The sequence below is a fragment of the Rhineura floridana genome, chromosome 6 (assembly GCF_030035675.1).
Source record: "Rhineura floridana isolate rRhiFlo1 chromosome 6, rRhiFlo1.hap2, whole genome shotgun sequence".
Taxonomy (NCBI): Eukaryota; Metazoa; Chordata; class Lepidosauria; order Squamata; family Rhineuridae; genus Rhineura; species Rhineura floridana.
This window is the reverse complement of record NC_084485.1, coordinates 66,807,922-66,828,314: the sequence shown is the minus strand read 5'-3', so window position 1 is coordinate 66,828,314 and position 20,393 is coordinate 66,807,922. Positions and strand designations below refer to the sequence as shown.

Here is a 20,393-nt window from a genome sequence, read left to right as displayed (position 1 = left end):
TTGTAGATATCCTGAAAAGGTTCTGGAGAAGAACTTCAGGCTTCACAGGAGCTCTATTTTTTTCTGTCCCAGAGTGGCTGGGATCAGAAACTGGAAGCCTAGAGGATGGCAGGTCAAAACTGGTTTGGAGGAAAAGCAGGGCAATGAAGGGCTATCTGAGAGCATCACATTTTCCAATACAGAAGTACACATTTAGTATTCTTTGGCTGAATTTAGATGTCAGTTACACAGTTAATGCTTCCAAATATTACTAAATCAGAAGCCAGGAGCTGCAATGTAGCGTGTGTGTGTGCGTGTATGTATACACATTATTGATACCAGTCTTAAGTATACTCTTGGCTTCTTTACTATGAAGAAAATCAGGCCTAACACAATTGGGAAGGAGCCATTAGTCAAAAATATGTTAATTATTTGCAATATAAATTAAGGAAATTCCATCCAGATATATCTGTTTTTACATTGTAATTTATTCCCAAGAAAGGCAGATCACTGAAATTATATCTAATGGGGAAAGAATGTGCTTTTATTAAATAGGTTTTTTAAACATGGAAATAACTTTTGGCAAGGTTTGCAAGTAGAATAACCACATTTCCTTTTTTCAAATCATATCTTTTTGCTGTAAAATTATTAGAGTCCATAAAGTGAACAAAAACTTAACGAATTATGAAGTCTTGCTTGCTAAAAGGATTGCAAAAAGCCTGCTTAGAGTTTGTCAAGTCTTTAAAAAGGGAGGCAGAACGAAGTCAGGCAAAAAACAGCAACAAGATTTGAAGCTTTAAAAAGACATCAGGAATATACGGGTAGAGAGGCTTTAAATACATATTGCCTCTAATCTACAGATTTGCCTGCAATAGTCATACATAACAAGTGGCCCCTGATGGAGATGCACACCCACATTTGCATTAAAGAAGCATCCAGTCACCCTATTAAAAAAATGTCTTCATACTTTGGGTTTTCCCTGCTGGTTTGGGAGACAGTTTCTACAAGTTTCAAAGAGAACCATTTCAAAATAGTTTACAGGTGGTACATAAAAAAAAAAAATAGAACTCACTTGAGTGGACCAAAAAAAGGAAAGACAATCAAATATTGTAGGATTGACTAATTAACAAAATGTTATGAAAAAATCTGTTAAACTAATGAGATTACAGAATGCAATCTTTCCTATGAATGTAAAATATTGTTCCTGACTGCAGGGAACTGCTCCCAGACAGGATGTTGGTCTTGATCTGATAGTTAGAACAGAGAAGCTGTTGAACTGAGATATCGGCTACACTAGATTCAGACAGTTAGAAGTAGCTTTCTTATACAAAGATAAGGAAAACCATTCTACAACAAATGAGAGCAGCTTATTGAGTGCAAGATACAAGCAGAATAAATATTCAGACACTTGAAAAAAGTTTTAGTATTACCACTCGGATGTCAACTGGTTAATTTGAGCAGAAACAAAAGCTGAAATTCATAACAAAGGTACACAGATTAATAGAAAAACTAATTTCAAAAAACGAAAATATGTGTGGGATATGCAACAAAATGTTGTCTTATATACCTAGCTCCTAACAGGACTCAGAAGCCCTGTAGTAGGGATGGGGTGGAGTGGAGTGGAATGGGGTGGAAAAGAGAGAAGACAACACCTTTTCTCTTTCCCACCCTAATGAAACTTTCCCCTAATTTATCATACATCACTAAAGGATTGCGATTCTGGTCCCAAGTGCTTTATCGCTATATAGCAGGAAAGTGAGATGTCTGGATAAGGGGGAAAGAAAATATGTCCTTTTACCTTTTCCTTCAGGATGTACCATCTCCAGGACACAGTAAATTATTAGGAGTTTGAGCAGGCTCATCCACCCCTCCCCAGTTTTTCTCTTCCTTCCTCCTTCAACTGGCACTCAATTGCTCTCAAATGTCCCTGGCTCCTGGAGACTGCTGAATTGCACATGGCTCAGTCCTTGAGCTATTTTATTATTATTATTATTATTATTATACCACTTTTTGGACAAAAAAATCCATTTCAATTTTGGTCAAAGTGGTGAACAAAATATTTGTGGGATGAGGCGACGATCTTCTTGTGCTCCTCCACTGTGGCCAGGTGCCACCAGACCAACTGGTATCGCTTGTACAGGGAGCTCCAGAACATCCGCAGGTAGTTGCCCACCTCGGAGCCGATCATGTAGAACTCGCCGTGCTCTTCCAGCTGGAACCTGATGGGCTTCTGCCCGAAGATCTTACTCAGCGCTGCCATCATCACTGCGGCGGTGGCGGCAAGGAAGGGGACGGGGACGAGCCGGGACAATATACAGTCTCCAACAGCAGTCATCTGAACAGGCAGGCTAAAGCTAGAGCTTCCACACAGGACTTCTTGGGGCCAACAGAATATACTTCATTCTCTTGGCATGCTTTCTTCATCATCCAGAGTAGGGTGCCGCAGGGTATCATCTTGACCCCCATGCTGTTTAACATCTATATGAAGCCCTTGGGAGCGGTCATCAGGAGATTTGGGGCGAGGTGTCAGCAGTACGCTGATGATACCCAGCTCTATTTCCCTGTAACAACAGAATTGAGAGAGGCCATGCAAACCCTGGACCGGTGTTTGGACTCGGTGGTGGGCTCGATGAGGGCCAATAAAATGAGTCTTAATCGTAGTAAGATGGGTTGGTGCTTCCTGAGTTCAGATAATTCAGATAATTGGTCAGTTGCCTGCTTTGAATAGGGGCGTACTCCCTCTGAAAGACCAGGTCCGTAGTCTGGGTGCGCTCCTGGATCCATCTTTGTCGCGAGAGCCCCAAGTGATCTCAGTGCCTAGGAGTGCCTTTTACCAGCTTCAGCTGGTAAGACAACTGCAGCTGCTTTTGGACCGGGGTAGCCTGGCCACTGTTGTCCATGCACTGACAACTCCAGGCTGGGTTATTGTAATGCGCTCTATGTGGGGCTACTCTAGAGGTTGGTCTGGAAGCCGCAGCTGGTGCAAAATGCAGCAGCGAGACTGTTCTCTGGGGCAGGGTATCGCCAACATGTCACCCCGCTGCTGAAAGAATTGCACTGACTACCTATTAGCTACCAGCCTAAGTTCAAGGTTCTGTTTTGGTGTACAAAGTCCTATAAAGCTTGGGACCAGGATACCTGAAAGACCGTCTTATCCCTTATATACCCAGTCAATCACTGCACTCTGTAGGTGAGGGCCTCCTGCGGACACCATTTAATCAGGAGGTCTGTTCCGCACAACATAGGAAGCAAACCTTTAGTGTAATAGCACCTACCCTTTCAAATTCCCTCCCCTTATTAGACTGGCACCATCTGTTATCTTTCTGGCACCTACTAAAGCCTTTCCTCTTTCAACAGGCCTTTAAGTCGAGACCTTATCTCAGTCTGCTTCTGTGTTAGAATTGCTTTTTAATGTTTTGAAACCTTTTTTTAAGATGTTTTTAAAGCTTTTTAAAAAATGTTTTTAAAGATGTTTTACTATATTTTGAAGTTTGTATTTATTATGTTTTAAAGTGTTTTTAGTGTTTCTGTTTGCTGCCCTGGGCTCCTACTGGGAGGAAAGGCGGGATATAAATCAAATAATAATAAAACAAATAATAGTTTTTGCTCTTCTAACCAGATTTGAAATTATAGAATTTGATGACACATTCTATTAATTTTATAACCTGAATCATATTAACCTGAAAACCAAGGTGTCTAAATATAAATTCTATACCTTTGCTTTATAGATATCTCCTGCACTACAGTGATTAAAATATTTCCCAGAATATAGTTGCCCTGATATTTTCTAATATTAAAAGCTAAAGGGTAGCATCCAACTATGTCATATTCAGAGCAGACCCACTGAAACCAATCAATTTAGCCACAACTATCTTCAAGTCCATTGAATTCAATGGATCTACTCCAAGTATGATTTAGGCTGTAATCCAATATACATTTACCTGGGAGTAAATTCAATTAAACCTAATGGAGCTTACTTCTGAGTAGATATGTATTGGATTGCAGCCTTAGTCAGATACCACGCTAAGGCTCGAATTCTATGCACGCTTCCCTAGGATTAAGTCTCAACACAGTGGGACATACTCCTGAGTAAATATGCACATAACTGCATTGCAGATATTTTCAGAGGAGGAGGTTAATCTATATCATTGTTAGGAATATGTTCAATTTATGTCCAGGTTTTGTTGAAGTTATTTGATCTTTCATTTAAGACTTAATGGCAACTCTCTGTGACAGATTTAAGCAAATTTTAAGCCCACACTAGATTTCAGTAGACTTAATTAAGTCTTAAAATGCTGGATCATCTTGCAGGCACCAGTCCTGCCAAAAATGATTTCCATTTGTCAAATATCTTCTGCCATACTTTCAATCAAATCACATCACATTTGTTTAATAAAAGAATTCACTGTTAATGACAAGTTGTGTACTCTGTACAACTAACAGAACATTTAACAACATAAGTCCTCTTCTGATCAGTCTAATGGAAGAGAACCCGCCTGAAAAGACATTAGAATCTTCTTCATCTGATGACTATGGCTCTTGCTTACAAATATTCATGCCTGATTGCCTTTTGGGGGGGGTTGATAAAGCTGCCACTTGTACCCTAAAATGGAATCCATGATAGTGCCTGGATTAACAACTGGTTAATAAGAATTTTTACTTCATAATTGCTTGACATTATTACTGCAAATGCACACTGTACCAATTTTATTTTGGAAACCAGTAGTCAATCCTAATTGGCATGAATTTTAATTTCCTTTGTAACACAGAGGGAACAGTTATCTGGATTTCCTTCTTAGAGCTCTAAACAAAGAAAATCAACTTTTAGATTACCAAGAAGTGTTTCTTATTGGGAGTTGCTAAATACTATAGAAGAAGCCGAACACAGGACAGGCCTTGCCATTACTAAACGTGAAGCAGGTATTTCAAGAAGCAGATTCCTGGGTGGTTTTGCTGCACCACGTGATAGATTTTACTAGCACAAGTGAAAATGGAAGACTCATTTTTTGCATAAGACTCTGAGATATGGGTAGGTGAGTTGAGTCCTTGTGTATTTTTAGTTTAATTAATATTAATTCATATATAACTCATACACCAAAAACACACAAATTGGCTCATGCTTTAACCTGTGTGCCACACAAGCAGTAACATTTGTATAGTCTACTTGTTATGCTTGCTTCCACCTTAAGACTCTTTAAACCTACTTTGCCTCATAATTATTTATTTTATTATTTATTTATTATTTGATTTATATCCCGCCCTTCCTCCCAGCAGGAGCCCAGGGCGGTAATTTCTGCCCCTGTCCTTTTCCTCAGCAAGTTAGGGGTTACACTAATACTGAAGGCTGTCTGAAGGCAGTGGGTGTGTAACTGCCTGCAGATATAGGCTTTCAATTGGGTTGGGGGAAATGCCAGAAGACTGACAGGTGTGAAGAGGGAAACAAAACTGGGGCAGTTAGGCATTGAGGTAATTTTCAGTATTGCCACGGGGCAGGCAGATGCTTGGGAGAGACTTGTCTTAGGAGAACAAGTTTAGAAATGGGTGACGTTTATCTATGGTCTACATAGGGGTACAGGCAGGGATGGAGAGAAGCTTATGTACTGGCAACAGGGCCACAGGTACTGCAAAGAGTGTATACTGGGGGACAAAGAGAAAAGATGTGTGATATGTAATTCAGCTAAAGTTTGGAAAGCAGCTCAGGCAAGGAGCACTGTTTGTAGAACTATTCAGTGCTATGCAAGAGAGCAGGTAAGAGGGGGTGCAATACAGATGATCCAATCAATGTTTAGAGGACAGACAGGATGACCCAGACACGCATACCTTCTGTATGGGCTGGGGACACTGGGGCATTCAAGAACTAGTGAGGAGCAAGCAAGATGGCTACTGACATAGAGCAAGGGGTGGGAAGCATACCAGAACAGTACACAGGAGGACAATGGTCAAAGACATCAGGGGCATGGAAGAAAGGAGAGAGATTGGAGGTGTGCATTCAGAGACATGGTTTCACAGACAAGTACTGTCCATTGTGACTGATGAATGAAGAAGAAATTCTGCCGACACTGAAAGTGGGAATCTACCTAATGAGATTTGGCCAGGAAAGAAGGCAGTTCCCAGCTTCAATTATGGAATTAAAAGATGGAGACAACAAAAAAAAGTTGAGCAAGGAGGGAGGCAACTCTGGGGAATGTATGGATTTCTATTGCTCCTTCCAGATACTCCCCCTTCCCCATACACATTAGTCATTCTAGCCAATTGTCATATCATTCATCCTATTATTTCATCCAGTTTCAACTGCTGCTTCATTTCCTACATCTATCATTTCACCCATTCTATTCATTCTCTAGTACCTTCCTTATTCTGTCAGCTTTTGCCCCTCACCCATCCCAAAGATGCAGCACCATTATTTTATATAGGACAATATAATTTATTTCAAAACTAGCATTACTTGTACAGCCATTCCTTGTCTTTAATTAAAGCATTTATCCAAACTCGTCAACATATGTATAGTACCAACACCAGCCTCAGTGTTGCCCCCCCCCAAACTACAGAGGAAGAGGACTGGTGCTAAAAGACTGGAAATAATTTGTGGGGCTGTTGGGCTTAAGTAGTAAAACAGCACAATATGTGAGAATGTAGAACTTCTTCACTGCTTACAATGGCACACAAATTCCAGCTTACAATTTCCATGTTTTGAGAGCAACTGCGAATTTGTTACAGCCCTAACGCTTCTTAAATTGATTTTTTTTAATGTTGTGGATTGTGCAGTTTTTAAAATTTGTATCGTGCTTCTCCTTGTGTTGCAGGTGGCTTGAAAAAAAATACTAAGAATGCTTCTTTCATTGTACCCACTCACTGAAGCTTATAAGTTTTGAAGTAGTGAAATCCCTCCATGATTAGATATGCAACTTTTCATACATAAATGTGAAAAGTTAGCTTCCACTATTTTAAAAAATCCATTTCTAAGCAGGAGTTCACATTGGCTCTCCCACAGAGAACAGGGAAAACAGCCTTAATTTTCCCTCCTTACAAATTCATCTAAGTGGCTGTTTTCATCCAAGTTGCCATAGATGCATCTAGAGCCTAACAAATACATTTTTGTCACTGTTTTGAAAACTTTATGAAAGCTATTTCAGTTACCCTGCATTAGCTGACCTATGAGGGGGGAAAAAGAGCAAGACAGACATATTTGGTTGAAGTACACAAAACCAAACTCAACACTGGGAGCATACACTCTACCCCACAGCATATCAGAAACATTCAGAACATTATACTCAAGAACAGACAGACTGGCAAACCCCCCAGGGCTAATGGAACCATGAACATGACTCACATAGGAGGCAAGTATCCTAAGTCAAAGGAAACCTTATTTAACACTATTTACAGGAGACTGGCCCGCAGCTACAGAATGCAGTAGTTTAAAATGTTTTTACTTTGAAGTGAAGAATGGAGAGAAAAGGCAACAGTTTCCATTCTATTTGGTTTTAGATGTGAATTACAGCAATTCACAAAATAAGATTTATGTGAAGATGGGGTGACTATTTGGAGCAGCAAGGCCTTTCACCAGGTTCTGTCCACATGCCTCTCCCTTCTTCAGGGTATCTGACTGCACATGGAGGTAACTGGCTGGTCCTCCTTGATACTACGATGAACCCTCCCCCATCCCTGGAGCAAGTTTTGCATGTTAGAATTTCCAACCACTCCCAGATAAGAGGACAAAGGGGCAAGACTGATGGATAAACCCGCATTTGGTTTACTGGTATGCATGGCTGCCATTTCAGCTGCAAAGCCAGGAAGAACCTGGGTTCAATACATAGCTTAGGGTGCCACTGTAAGTACTGCTTTATCATCATGTCAGTCTTTACCCTCAGATACTTTGCAGAAATCTATTCATGGCATAATTCTGAGCAAGACTATACAAACACACTTCGGGAACCTGGGCTGGGAGGAAAGCAAATGGTATGGGCAAAGCCAGCCATCAAAGGAGGAGTTAAAGCTTCACTACTGTAAACTGCACCCTCCACACCTCAATCTTCCACAGCAGAAGCAGCGGCCAGACTTCAAACAAGGGTCACTAGGTTGAGGCAAAACATGTCATTCCACCCTTGGAAGTCTTCAGGAATGCAGTCAAATCCTGTTATAGTTCTAGGGCTCTTCTGATTTTTATGTAGAATTTACTCAACAAAAATGTAGAGGTTCAATGTCCATTAAAATGCTTCATGCCAAAGCTCACTTTTTCATTAAATTTAAACATGACAGGGCAAACACATACATACTGGTTCTCACAAGTACCTGTAATAATGTGTGATTCAGTGTAACCTCCAGCTCTGCAATCTGGTGTGCCAGATCTTCATTATCGCCATGGATTTCCAAGTCCTCCTCAGGTATTGTTTCCCATCTACCTTGATGAGCTGCCAAGTTATGAACCAATTCATACTGTCCTGGTAGAGCCAAACTAATCCGCGTTTGTCTTCCATGTGTGAAGCGAATTCGACGCCTCTTACAGTTCTCCTCACTGCTAATTTTGGTGGTAGGTAGCAGTCTCTCTCCCAAGAGCATGTTAAGTAACTGGCATTTGGCATTACAGCTCTGACCAAAAATTAAAAGGCATGGGTGACAGCTTACTGTCAGCTGGAGGTACTCCTCCTCATGTCGGGGAAAGGCAATTGAGCTCAGCTGCCCTACAAAACAAAAAGCACAAAGAATTTATTAGCAATTGCATTTATTATAGATTGACCCATGGCATTTCTAAAGCATTCTATAGCTCTACGTCAGTGCAGAACTCTTCCTAGTTCCTGACCCTGAAAAAGATTCTTGTTTAGGGTCTTGTTAGGGGTTGGCAGCTAGACCTGATAGTATCAGAATGAAGAATGAATATGGCCCAGGGACCACTAGTTGCCACCCTGGGCTCCTGCCGGGAGGAAGGGCAGGATACAAAACAAATAATAAATAAAGAAATATTATTATTTATTATTATTGTGAACAGCAGCAGCATTACCCGCCCTTCACCCAGAGGTCCCAGGCCGGGTCACAACAATTTTAAAATACGGCACTAAAAACTATTAAAAACAACCTAAAATCACAAAATAAGGTGGGTCCTAAAAATTAGTAGTAGTAGTAGTAGTAGTAGTAGTAATTTATTTATACCCCGCCTTTCAACCAAAGGCCCTCAAGGCGGCTTACAAAGAAAAATAAACACAAGTATAAAAATACATCAATGAAGACAATACAATTCACAAAAATCAAACTAAATAACAAACAACATTATTAAGAAAAAAAACGACTTCCTGGGAAGTCTCTTGCTTGGCAGCTTCCTCCACTACAGCCTTTTATATGCATTGCTGACCACTTTAGGCTAGATAAGCTAGAACTGGGTCACTAAGAACTGCAGGGTTTACAATAGTGATGGCTAACCTGTGGTCCTCCATATGCTGCTAGACTGTAACGATCATCATTGTTGGCCATTAGCCATGCTAGCTGGGGGTGATGAGGGTTGCATCTCCCAAGATCTGGAAGTCACAGGTTAGCTACCCCAACTCAAAAGAAGAACTTCCTCTACAATAGTTGGTGCTTGATCCTAAAAGCCCATACTTTATGCTGAAGTCACACTGACTTGTGTTTTGCCATTAATCTCTTAGCATTTAATAATTCAAAGCAAGGCATTTTTAACAACTGCTGGGCACTTACATATAGTAGCAGCCTCTGTCATAATAATCTTATCTGAAGCTTCTTGTTCAGAGCAGTGCACATAGAGCAGCCAGAAGTTATTTGCATATTCTTTTTTAAAAATTTCAAAACATATATACAAAACAGAAGTGTTTATGACATTACAAATCAAATTCCACATAATAATTTGACCTTTATAACATAATACTGTTTATCTTTTCAGGTTAGTTTTTCCAGAGATGAGGTATACAGCACATGTGAGGAATCTTTGGCCCTCCAGATGTTGTTGGGACTCCAACTTCCATTAGCCCAGCAAGCACAGCCAATGGCCAGGGATGATAGGGGCTGTAGTTCAACAACATCTGGAAGGCCAACGGTTCTCCACACCTGGTATACTACATTGAAGAGGCTCAGATAAAATAAACCTTGTATAGAGTCATGGGGTCCAGACCCTTGTATTCTTCCATAAATTTTCTGTTGTTGCTTGATGTGCCAGTATAGACAATAACGCTGTACCCGTGCACAAGAAAAGCATCTGCATTCTTTTTTCTTTTCAGTATACAAAGTTTTGGGGTGAGTTTTTCTATTAGTGCAATTTGCCACAGTTTGGCATACTACTGGTCAAATTTGCACCCTTTCAGTCAGGGGCAGGCAACATTTTTGGCTCCATGGGCCAGATCCTTATGAGGGTTTGCCTTGCAGGCATAATTTGACAGGTGGGCAGGGCCACCCATCTATCAATCACATGATACATCATATGATTGGTGGGCTGGGGTGCCCATCTGCCAAAACCCCTTGCGCTTCTCTTAAGTCTTTACAATTGGGGTTTTAAAGGGGGAGAGGATTATTTGGAAAAGCCTCTTCCAAGTTTCTCCCCTCCCCCTTTTAGTCCTTGATCATGGAGAATGAAAAGGGGAACATGGAGAGACTTGGAAAAAGATAGCCCCCACTCTCCCATTTGAGGAAACAGGAGCTCAGGAACTGTCTCTGAGTTAAGGAAAGAAGGAAAAATTACACAGGAGTTTAATCCCCGGTCAACTCACCACCCATTGTCCACTTAATCAACACTCTCTTTTTTTTGCTCCCCATTGCCAGGGCCCAACTGCCCCAACTCCAGCCCTTTTCAAATTCCTCCACTCAGGAATTTGAGCCACATACCCTCATCTCATTGGCTGCAGTAGCAGCTAAGAGGAACTAGCCAGTAGAGCTTGGAAAAGTTACTTTTTTGAACTACAACTCCCATCAGCCCCAGCCAGCATGGCCACTGGATTGGGCTGATGGGAGTTGTAGTCCAAAAAGTAACTTTTCCAAGCTCTGCTAGCCAGGCATATAAATTTAGGCCAACCTAGTGGGGGAGCCCACCCCATGAACTAGAAGGAACCCCAGCCAATGAAGCATTCCCGCCCCAGCAACAAAGCATCAAAGCTAGCTTAGCAGAAGAGTGAATTCAGCAGCAGGGAGAGGGGGACAGTGCACACCACACTGCCCGTCTGTTCCTTGATCTGAACGAAACCTACGTTTTCAATAAAGTGATTCAGTAAACTAAAAAAACAATTATGCAGGTAGGAAGCCAGCAGAGGTGTGGGGGCTTTCCAGTATTTTGTGCTGTATGTCACATGTACAACTATCTACCTGTTTGACAGAAGTCATGGGTGTGCCCTCAGTGCAATGAGCACCTGGCTCTCTGGGAAAAAGTTTGTTTCCTTGAGGCCAAGGTGGCTGAAGTAAAAGCTGAGCGAGGCAGAGAGGTCTGGGGACGTCATAGCTGCATCCCTCTCCCAGGATGATAGCTCCCCTGCTATCATGGACAATGAGGCCATGGGAAAAAGAGTTCTTCTGAGAAAGAGGGAAGCAATCCCTTAGAAGGGACCCATTCCTTGGTGGGATATGAGCAGATATCCTCTCGTGACAAGGATACTTCTCCAAGGGGTGGAGGGATCCTGATAGTGGGTGATTTGATCATTAGGAACATAAATAGTGGGGTGGTGATGGGCATGCAGACCTCAGGGTGATTTGCCTGTCTGGCACAAAGGTTGAGGATGTCGCCCATCGTCTAGATAGCCTGAAAGATAGTGCTGGGGAGAAGTCAGTGGTCGTGGCGCACGTTGGCACCAATTACATGGGGAAACAGTCGTGAGGTCCTGAAAGCAAAATTTAGGTTGCTGTGTAAGATGCTGAAAGCCAGGACCTCCATGGTAGCTTTCTCTGAAATGCTATCGGTTCTACACACAGGGCCAGCTAGAGAGGTGCAGCTTTGTAGTCTCAATGAAGGATAAGATAATAGTGTTGTTGGAAGGGGGTTGGATTTGTTAGGCACTGGAGAACATTTTGGAACAAGCTGGGCCTGTAAAAAAGGGATGGACTCCACTTGAACCGGGATGGAACCAGATTGCTGGCACTTGCAACCAAAACGGAAGTAGAACAGCTTTTAAACTGATTGAGGGGGGAAAGCCAGTGGTAGCTGAGGAGGGTCCCATTTGGAACAAATCTCCATCGAATGAAGACAAAACAAGCTGATGATAATTTAAAGGGGATAGACCTAAAGCTAGGCATTGTGAGTGAAGGGGCATAGGACAGCACTTCAGACAGGTCAAAGTACTACAGGCCAAAACAAAAGTGCCAAAGACACCTGAAGAGAAAGACTATGTACAACTGTTAACACGCTAATACTAGAAGCCTCCGAACCAAGATGGGAGATCTGGAGTGCTTGGTCTTAAGAGGACAGCATTCATATAGCGAGCATAACAGAAACCTGCTGAAACGGAGAAAACCATTGGGACACAGTTATCGCTGGATATAAAGTGTATCAGAAGGATAGGGGAGGACTACTGGAGGTAGTGTCGCTCTACACATGGAAGAGAGCATTGAATCCAGCAATCTAGAAACCCCAAGAGAGGCAGATTCCTCCACAGAATCATTGTGGGTGGTGGTACCAGGCCCCAAGAGTGATTTAGTACTGTCTATTGTCCCCCTGATCAAAATGCTCAGGGAAATCTTGAGTTGAAAACTGAAACCGAAGATGTATCCAAACTAGGAAATGTTGTAGTAATGGGTGATTTCAACTACCCTGACAGACTGACTACATATGTGTTCTGGTCACAACAAAGAGGTAAAATGGCTAGATACTCTAAATGACTGTGCCTTAGAACAGTTGGTCATGGAGCCAACTAGAGGTGCAGCAACCCTGGATTAACTTTAAATGGTCCCTAGGAACTGGTGAGATGTAAGTGTTGTCAAACCAATTGGGGGCAGTGACCATAGTGCTATTAAATTAAACATATATGTAAATGGCTAATTGCCAAGAAAATCCAACATGGTCACATTTGACTTCAAAAGAGAAAACTTTCCAAAAATGAGGGAATTGGTAAAAAGGAAGTTGAAAGGCAAAGATGGGTCAAATCAAATGCTTGGTAGGTGTTTAAACACACAATACTGGAAGCTCAACTGGAGTATATACTGCAGATCAGGAAAGGTACCACCAAGTCCAAGAGGAAGCCAGTGTGGTTAACAAGCAGAGTCAAAGATGCTATTAGAGGCAAAAAGGTTTCCTTCAAAAAATGGAAGTCTTGTCCAAATGAGAATAAAAAGGAACATAAACTTTGGCAAAAGAAATGCAAGCACACAATAAGAGATGCTAAAAAAGAATTTGAGGAGACATTGCTAAAATCATAAAGACCAACAACAAAAGTTTTGTTAAATACATTAAAAGCAGGAAACCATCTAGGGTGGCAGTTGGACCCTTGGATGACAAGCGAGTCCAAGGTGTGCTAAAGTAGGATAAGAAGATTGCAGAGAAGCTAAATGAATTCCTTGCATTTGCAGTTGAGGGGTGAAATAAAACACAGAGACGTCAGCTTGGGTTGAACAAGGGCCACTTTATTTACATTATAGAACAAAACCCAATTTAAAGTGACCTGCAGAGGGAAACCTAGGTGCGGGAACTGTCTATAAGCAAGTAGCTTGCCATACAGCTCTCGGGCGACCAGCCCCTGCTGGGGCAAGGGCAAGCCCATCTGCTTACCCTTTACCCCAGCCACACCCTGCAGGTGAGTAGGGGGGCCTTCCCACATCATCCCCACCCAGGGCCGTATAACCCCTGGGTAGATGAGGATAAGTTGGCCCCAGAAGCAGCCCATATCCTGCCCTAGAGCCGTAAAGCCCTGAGAGACAGGCCTCTGGAACCGCCAATCACCTCCAAAGGTGCCTAAGGGGGCCACCTAGCTGTCCTTACCTATTTCCCTTCCCGCACCTTCCCGCACCAGTGCTGAATCCATTGTCCTGTGAGGCATGACCTGCGAATACTTCAATCAGCCAAATGAGCCAAATCTGCCTATTGAAAACAACACCCCCTAACCCGATTCCCTCCCAGTCCTATAGTGTGGAGCAGGCAAAAAACCTGCCCGCCAACGAGGGTGGGCAGGATAAAAATTCCTACTCGGCCCTGAAGCGACCCCATAGGCACACCATAAAAGAGGGAGGGCGGGGTGGGCGTCGAGCAGAAGAAGAGGAAGGTGGAAGGGGCGGCTGGACTCAAATAGTCCTATAGACCCCGCCCCTTACACTGCACGTCGCGCTGACGTCACGGGCGCGACGTGCAACGTTGCCCCATTAACAGATGGGGACAGCGTCTTCACCCCCACCTGCAATCATGCCCCGCTCGTCAGCTGCGCGGCAAGCGGAGCTTCGTTTGCAGTTGAGGGGTGAAATAAAACACAGAGACGTCAGCTTGGGTTGAACAAGGGCCACTTTATTTACATTATAGTAAACAAAACCCAATTTAAAGTGACCTGCAGAGGGAAACCTAGGTGCAGGAACTGTCTATAAGCAAGTAGCTTGCCATACAGCTCTCAGGCGACCAGCCCCTGCTGGGGCAAGGGCAAGCCCATCTGCTTACCCTTTACCCCAGCCACACCCTGCAGGTGAGTAGGGGGGCCTTCCCACATCATCCCCACCCAGGGCCGTATAACCCCTGGGTAGATGAGGATAAGTTGGCCCCAGAAGCAGCCCATATCCTGCCCTAGAGCCGTAAAGCCCTGAGAGACAGGCCTCTGGAACCGCCAATCACCTCCAAAGGTGCCTAAGGGGGCCACCTAGCTGTCCTTACCTATTTCCCTTCCCGCACCTTCCCGCCACAAAAGGGGGACAAATCTCTATTTAGTCCCCCTTTACCCCACTGCCGAGAAACATCTCTCGCAGACACCCCTGCAGGTCGCCCAAAATAAGTCGTTACCTGCATGAGACAGGTGAACGCCATCGGCCCTGTACAGTTCACCCTTCCAGTGCTGAATGCAGGGATGTGGAATGGCCAACCCCCCCTGCCCAAGAAGAGCCCACCGAATTTGCCGGTGGACCTTCTTCCATGCATGATCAATTCCAGCTGGATCCCATATGCCGCGCCATGTCTGACCACATCAGACGCACCAAAGGCCAACGCTGCCTTATCACTTGCATGTCCTTACATGCCTGTATGCTGAGGGCCTTGCCCTGCTTCACGCCGCGGTCATTACCACCGAGGTGGATGACCATTGCCTGCAGAAATATCTGCACCACACCTTGCTGGAACAGAGCGGGTAGGAGCCACTCCCCATGCATTCCTTGCCGGTCCAGCCACTGCACAACAGCCCCTCTACTGAGGCCCAACTGCGAGCCCATGCTCGAATTCGCTGCCCTCCAGGGTGCCCGGAAGACCATGCTGTGGCCGCATATTATGATGTGCATCTGCTCCATCCCTGTCCAGCAACCTGTCAAAACAATGAAGATTGTGAGGCCGCTACATTCCCTTGCCCTCTAAAAGTGGGGAATATAGCCCTTGTACGCATCAGAGGACCAAAGTCCCATGCCCTGTACCAGTGCCTGTGGGAAACTAAAACCTGCTGCCGTAAAAGCAGCCCCAATTCGAGATGAATAGGTTCCAACTGTAAGGTGTCGTACCCCAGCCCTTACAATGCTCGTTCGTGAGGCTGCCGCATCCCCCTGCCCTCTAAAAGGGGGGGAATATAGCCATTATATGCATCAGAGGCCCAAAGTCCCACATCCTGTACCAGTGCCGGGAGGAAACCAAAAACATGCTGCCATAGAAGCGGCTCCCATTTTAATTGCATAGGTTCCAGACTGGAAGGGGTCATACCCCAGCCCCTGCAATGCTTGTTTTGTTAACGCCAAAACTGGTATTGTTGACCCAGACAGGCATATATGGCCTATAGCTAGGGGGTCCAGATTAGCCTGGGTGAATAAATATCCTTCGGCAGAGGTACACCTCTGGTCTGTTCTAGACCTTCCACGTTGAGCAAGCATAACCCCCCCTCCCTGGAAACATCAAAACTGGAGGGCATGTCGAGAGAGGTCTCACGTAGAGCCAGCCGCCACCTCTTTTCTCCTGGAAGCCTCAAAACAGTGTATGAGCCACTGCCTGGAATAGCTTGGGTCTTCACTGAAGGAACAGACCGTTTCCCACTGGTCCACTACACCCATAAAATGTTCAGCGAGAAGGGTCGATGGGGATAGGGAAAAAACCGCCAGCCTGGCTAAGAAAGCTTACCTCTAAGTGTTCCCACTGCCATGCCCCTTCTCATGCCGTGCCGTCTATCAGGAATATCAGCAGGTGAGTCACCGGAAAGGCCACTCTGGCATATAGCCCTTGCCGGCCCAGAATTCCTGAATACCTGTTTCTGGAAGCTGGCGAGCATGCTGGGGGCAATGTAACCCATTGAATCCAAGGGAATTCCAGCGCGCAGCTCACAGGATTAGCCCCCCTTCACACTGCCCCTGCTGCCCTATTCTGCATTCTGATAGCTGGTGATCATGCTAGGGCAATAGATAGGCTTATGGCCTTCTCTGACTCCCTGCATAAACTTCTCCCAGAACAACGGGACAGGCAAGGGCCATGAATTCTAGTGTTCCTAATTATAAGAGAGTTATGAGACCCGACCCCAGGCCATGAGCTCTTCTGTCCAAAAGTCGCCTTCCAACCCCGGAAAAGAGTTAATGAAAGGTAACATTCATAGTTAAAACCCCTTCCTGAATCCAGGCTTGCAACCGCAGGAAAGGGAACCACACGGCCAGGTCGGTGCATAAAGCAGCCATAACCCTGAATTCGTAGTATGGGTGTTCAAGCCCCATCATAGCATAATAACCCCATTAAAAGACCCCTAACATCAAGAGGGCCGAAAGGAAACACTTCATGGTCCCAATCCAGGATCTCATCTGGGATGGTTCAAGCTTGCCCCTGTGCAGCTTTCAGCCCTGGGCAAGAGTCAATCTTGTTACAGAAATGTGAACACCGGGGCAGGATCCTTCATACTATAAGCTGAAACCTCAGGTGCTAACATGCCTCCCACAAGCTGCCATACCTATGAACATCCACTCAGACAGATAGTGCCCCACTGCTTAGGAGCCCACTTGTCTCCTGACTGCCCCCTCACGGAAGGCTCTGAAGCACTCCATGCGTGCAGCTCACTGATCCTAGACTAACTAGTGTGGACCCCTAACTGCCTGCCTCTTTGAATAAGACTGGCATGACCAAGTGTACTTCTGTACATTCTGACCACAGCTGTTATTGCCATGACTAAACGGGGTGAAGATTGTAGGCCATGAGGGCCAGCCGTGAGTTGGAGGCCATGAAGGCCAGCCAGGAGTTGGGGTATGAGACTGGGAAACAAAAGGCAAACCATAACATAACAAACCTCCCCTTAAACCGGGTAGCCTGCTAACCTAGTTCATAGTACTCGGAGTCTAACTGGGGAAGGGACACCTGTCCCTAAGCAGCCGGTGGCTCCTTCTTACCCTTTTGAAGGCCTCTTGCCTCCTATCTCCCTGTTGCACATATCCGTTGAACATGACCCAGCAGTGTGATGCTGCAGCAAAAAGGGCAAACGCGGTTTTGGGCTGCACAAACAGAGCTATAGCTTCCAGGTCGAGGGAAGCAATAGTCCCACTATATTCTGCATTAGTCAGGCCTCATCTGGGACACTGCGTTCAGTTCTGGGCGCCTCATTTTAAGAAAGATATAGACAAGTTAGAGCGGGTTCAGAAGAGGGCAACGAGGATGAAGAGAAGGCTGAGGGATGACATGATTGCACTCTTTAAGTACCTGAAGGGTTGTCACATAAAGGAGGGTACAGATTTGTTCTCTGCTGCCCCAGAGGGTAGGGCTAGGTCTAATGGTTTTAAGTTGCAGGAGCATAGCTTCAGATTGGACAGTAGAAGGAACTTCATGACAGTAAGGGCAGTTCGGCAATGGAACCGACTGCCTAGGGAGGTGGCGGGATCCCCTTCGCTGGATGTCTTCAAGCAGAGGCTGGACAGCTATCTGCGGGAGATGCTCTAGCTGTGGATTTCCTGCTGTGAGCAGGGGGTTGGACTCGATGGCCTATAAGGCCCCTTCCCACTCTATGATTCTATGGTGCTAGCATCAACCCTTTTTCCCAGGGATTGGCACTGTAAGGCAGCTGCTAAGATCTCACTGCCTCAGGTAAACTCACAGACACTACTTGGGAGCAGCAGCTCCTTGGAGTTACAAGCCCTATTGCGTGGGTGGGTGGTTGTCTGCTATGCCTCCCCCCCACTTTGTGCCATGCACAGCAACACCTCCTTCTCAGAAGTCCGGTGGCACAGGGCAATTGTTGCTCTCGCGCCTCAGAAAGTGAGTAGTGTTGCAAGGAGCAGTAGCCACTGCCTCCAGTGCCACGCCTGCCCTCTTGCTCTAGGCCTGGCTGTGTAACAGCAAGGATGAGGAGCACTGAACTGCCACGGAAGACAATGCAAATGAGGAGGAGGAGGTGGCAACTGATCTTGCCTCTGCCCCCCCTCTAATTGGCATGGCAAAGAGAACTTGGAACAAAGGGGCATCTAGAAAGAAAGGAGGCAGGGGAAAAGAATATAACCCCAGACAGCACATGCTGAGGACTAGGCCCTATGCTGCTGCCAGAGATCAGCCTCTGCCTGTTCACTTGTTTTCCCTTGTACGTTTTGTCTCAGGTTCTACAAATGCTAGAAACGTACTATTTTTATTTATTTTTTTATTTTTAAATGAAAGCTGGAAGCATTATTCCGTTGGGGACGCCCATGGCTCACGACCTGCTTGCGAGCTTCCCATACAGGGCATTTGGTTGGCCATTTTGAGAACAGAGCCCTGGACTAGGTAGGCCTCTGGCCTGATCCAGCAGGGCTCCTGTTATACCCACTCTGTCGCCCTGGATGGCGCCTCTGCCACTCTCTACTTATGGCTGCCCATGGTGGCCCCTCCCCGCTCCTTGCCCCCACCGCCGCTGGGGGTGGGCATCTCCCCCCTCGCTTTGGGGGCCTTTCCTTTCCCTTTTGGCCCCCCTTTGTCCTTTCGTGGGTGGCATATCTAGTTGATTTGGGTCTCCCTGGCCCAACCCTGTCTAGAGAGGGAGATTGGGGCCCCGCTTACAAACGACGTGATTTCAAAATGTTGTGAAGGGGCCCGCCTGCTTATTCTATACCCCCTCCCGGCACCCAATTATCCGGGGGGGGGCTAATTGACCTGCACGCGGCAAGGGTTGATGGTTGGGGTCATGCACCACCTACCCCCGCGTTAATTAAAATTAAAATTTAAAAATTGCCGGCCAAAGGCCGTCTCGCCTGTGGTCCTCGCCGCTGCTGGCTCCGATCCTGCGCTGCTGCCTCGTAGTGACTGCACAGCCGCTGCCGCCGCAGGGCCTCCCAAGGCCAGAAGCCTCGCCCCGTAGGCCTTGGTGCCAGCCACCAAGCCTCGCTATGCGCCACCTCGCCGCCGCTGCCTCTCTGTCTCCCGATGAGGCTGGGGGGGGGGGCTCGCCGCCGCCGCACAGTCAGCCTGGCCTCAGAAAGCCTCCGGAGGCACACGTGCGCCGGCAAAGGAGCCGCGCCGCGCCGCGCCGAAGCTGTCGAGCAGCAGAAGAGGAAGGTGGAAGGGGCGGCTGGACTCAAATAGTCCTATAGATCCCGCCCCTTACACTGCACGTCGCGCTGACGTAACGGGCGCGACGTGCGACGTTGCCCCATTAACAGATGGGGACAGCGTCTTCACCCCCACCTGCAATCATGCCCCGCTCGTCAGCTACGCGGCGAGCGGAGCTTCGTTTATCTCCACAGTGGAGGATATAGGGGAGATCCCTGTGCCTGAACTAACCTTTGCAGGAAGGGAGTCTGAGGAACTGGGGCAAACAGTGGGGATGAGAGATGTTTTAGGTTTAAAAAAACAAAATAAAAACTGACAAATTGCCGGGTTCGAATGGCATCTACCTGAGAGTTCTCCAAAGAACTCAAAACTGAAATCACTGAGCTAACAAATATATGCAATTTGTCCCTCACATCCACCCCCATACCAAAGGACTAAAAAGCAGCCAATGTAACACTAATTTTCAAAAAGGGATATTGGGGGTGAGGTCCCAGAAATTATAGGCTGGTTAACATTTGTCCCAGAAAAACAGGTAGAAAATATTGTTAAAGATAAAATAACCAAGCATATAGAAGAACAAGCTTTGCTGATGCAGAACCGAATGACTTCTGCAAGGATAAGTTTGGTCTCATTACTAACCAATTAAAAGTTCTTTGAGAGTGTCAACAAGCACATAGTGGTGATCCAGTTAACATAGTGCACTTGGACTTTCAAAAAGCTTTCAACATCCTACCTCACCAAGGATTCCTACGTAATCTTAGCAGTCATGGAATAAGAGGAGAGATCCTCTTGTGGATTAGGAACTGGCTAGGAAACAAAAAGCAGAGTAGGAATAAATGGAGAGTTCTCT

At 45.5% G+C, this 20,393-nt stretch overlaps 1 protein-coding gene across 1 annotated transcript in view; it reads right to left on the bottom strand.

The window, feature by feature from the left end:
- Positions 1-20,393, bottom strand: part of DSTYK (dual serine/threonine and tyrosine protein kinase) — a 77,139-nt gene that overhangs the window by 25,425 nt on the left and 31,321 nt on the right. Inside the window, exon 2 of the mRNA XM_061632172.1 lies at positions 8,269-8,657. Within this exon, the coding sequence (XP_061488156.1) occupies positions 8,269-8,657 (389 nt within the window). The remainder of the gene's footprint in view (positions 1-8,268; positions 8,658-20,393) is intronic.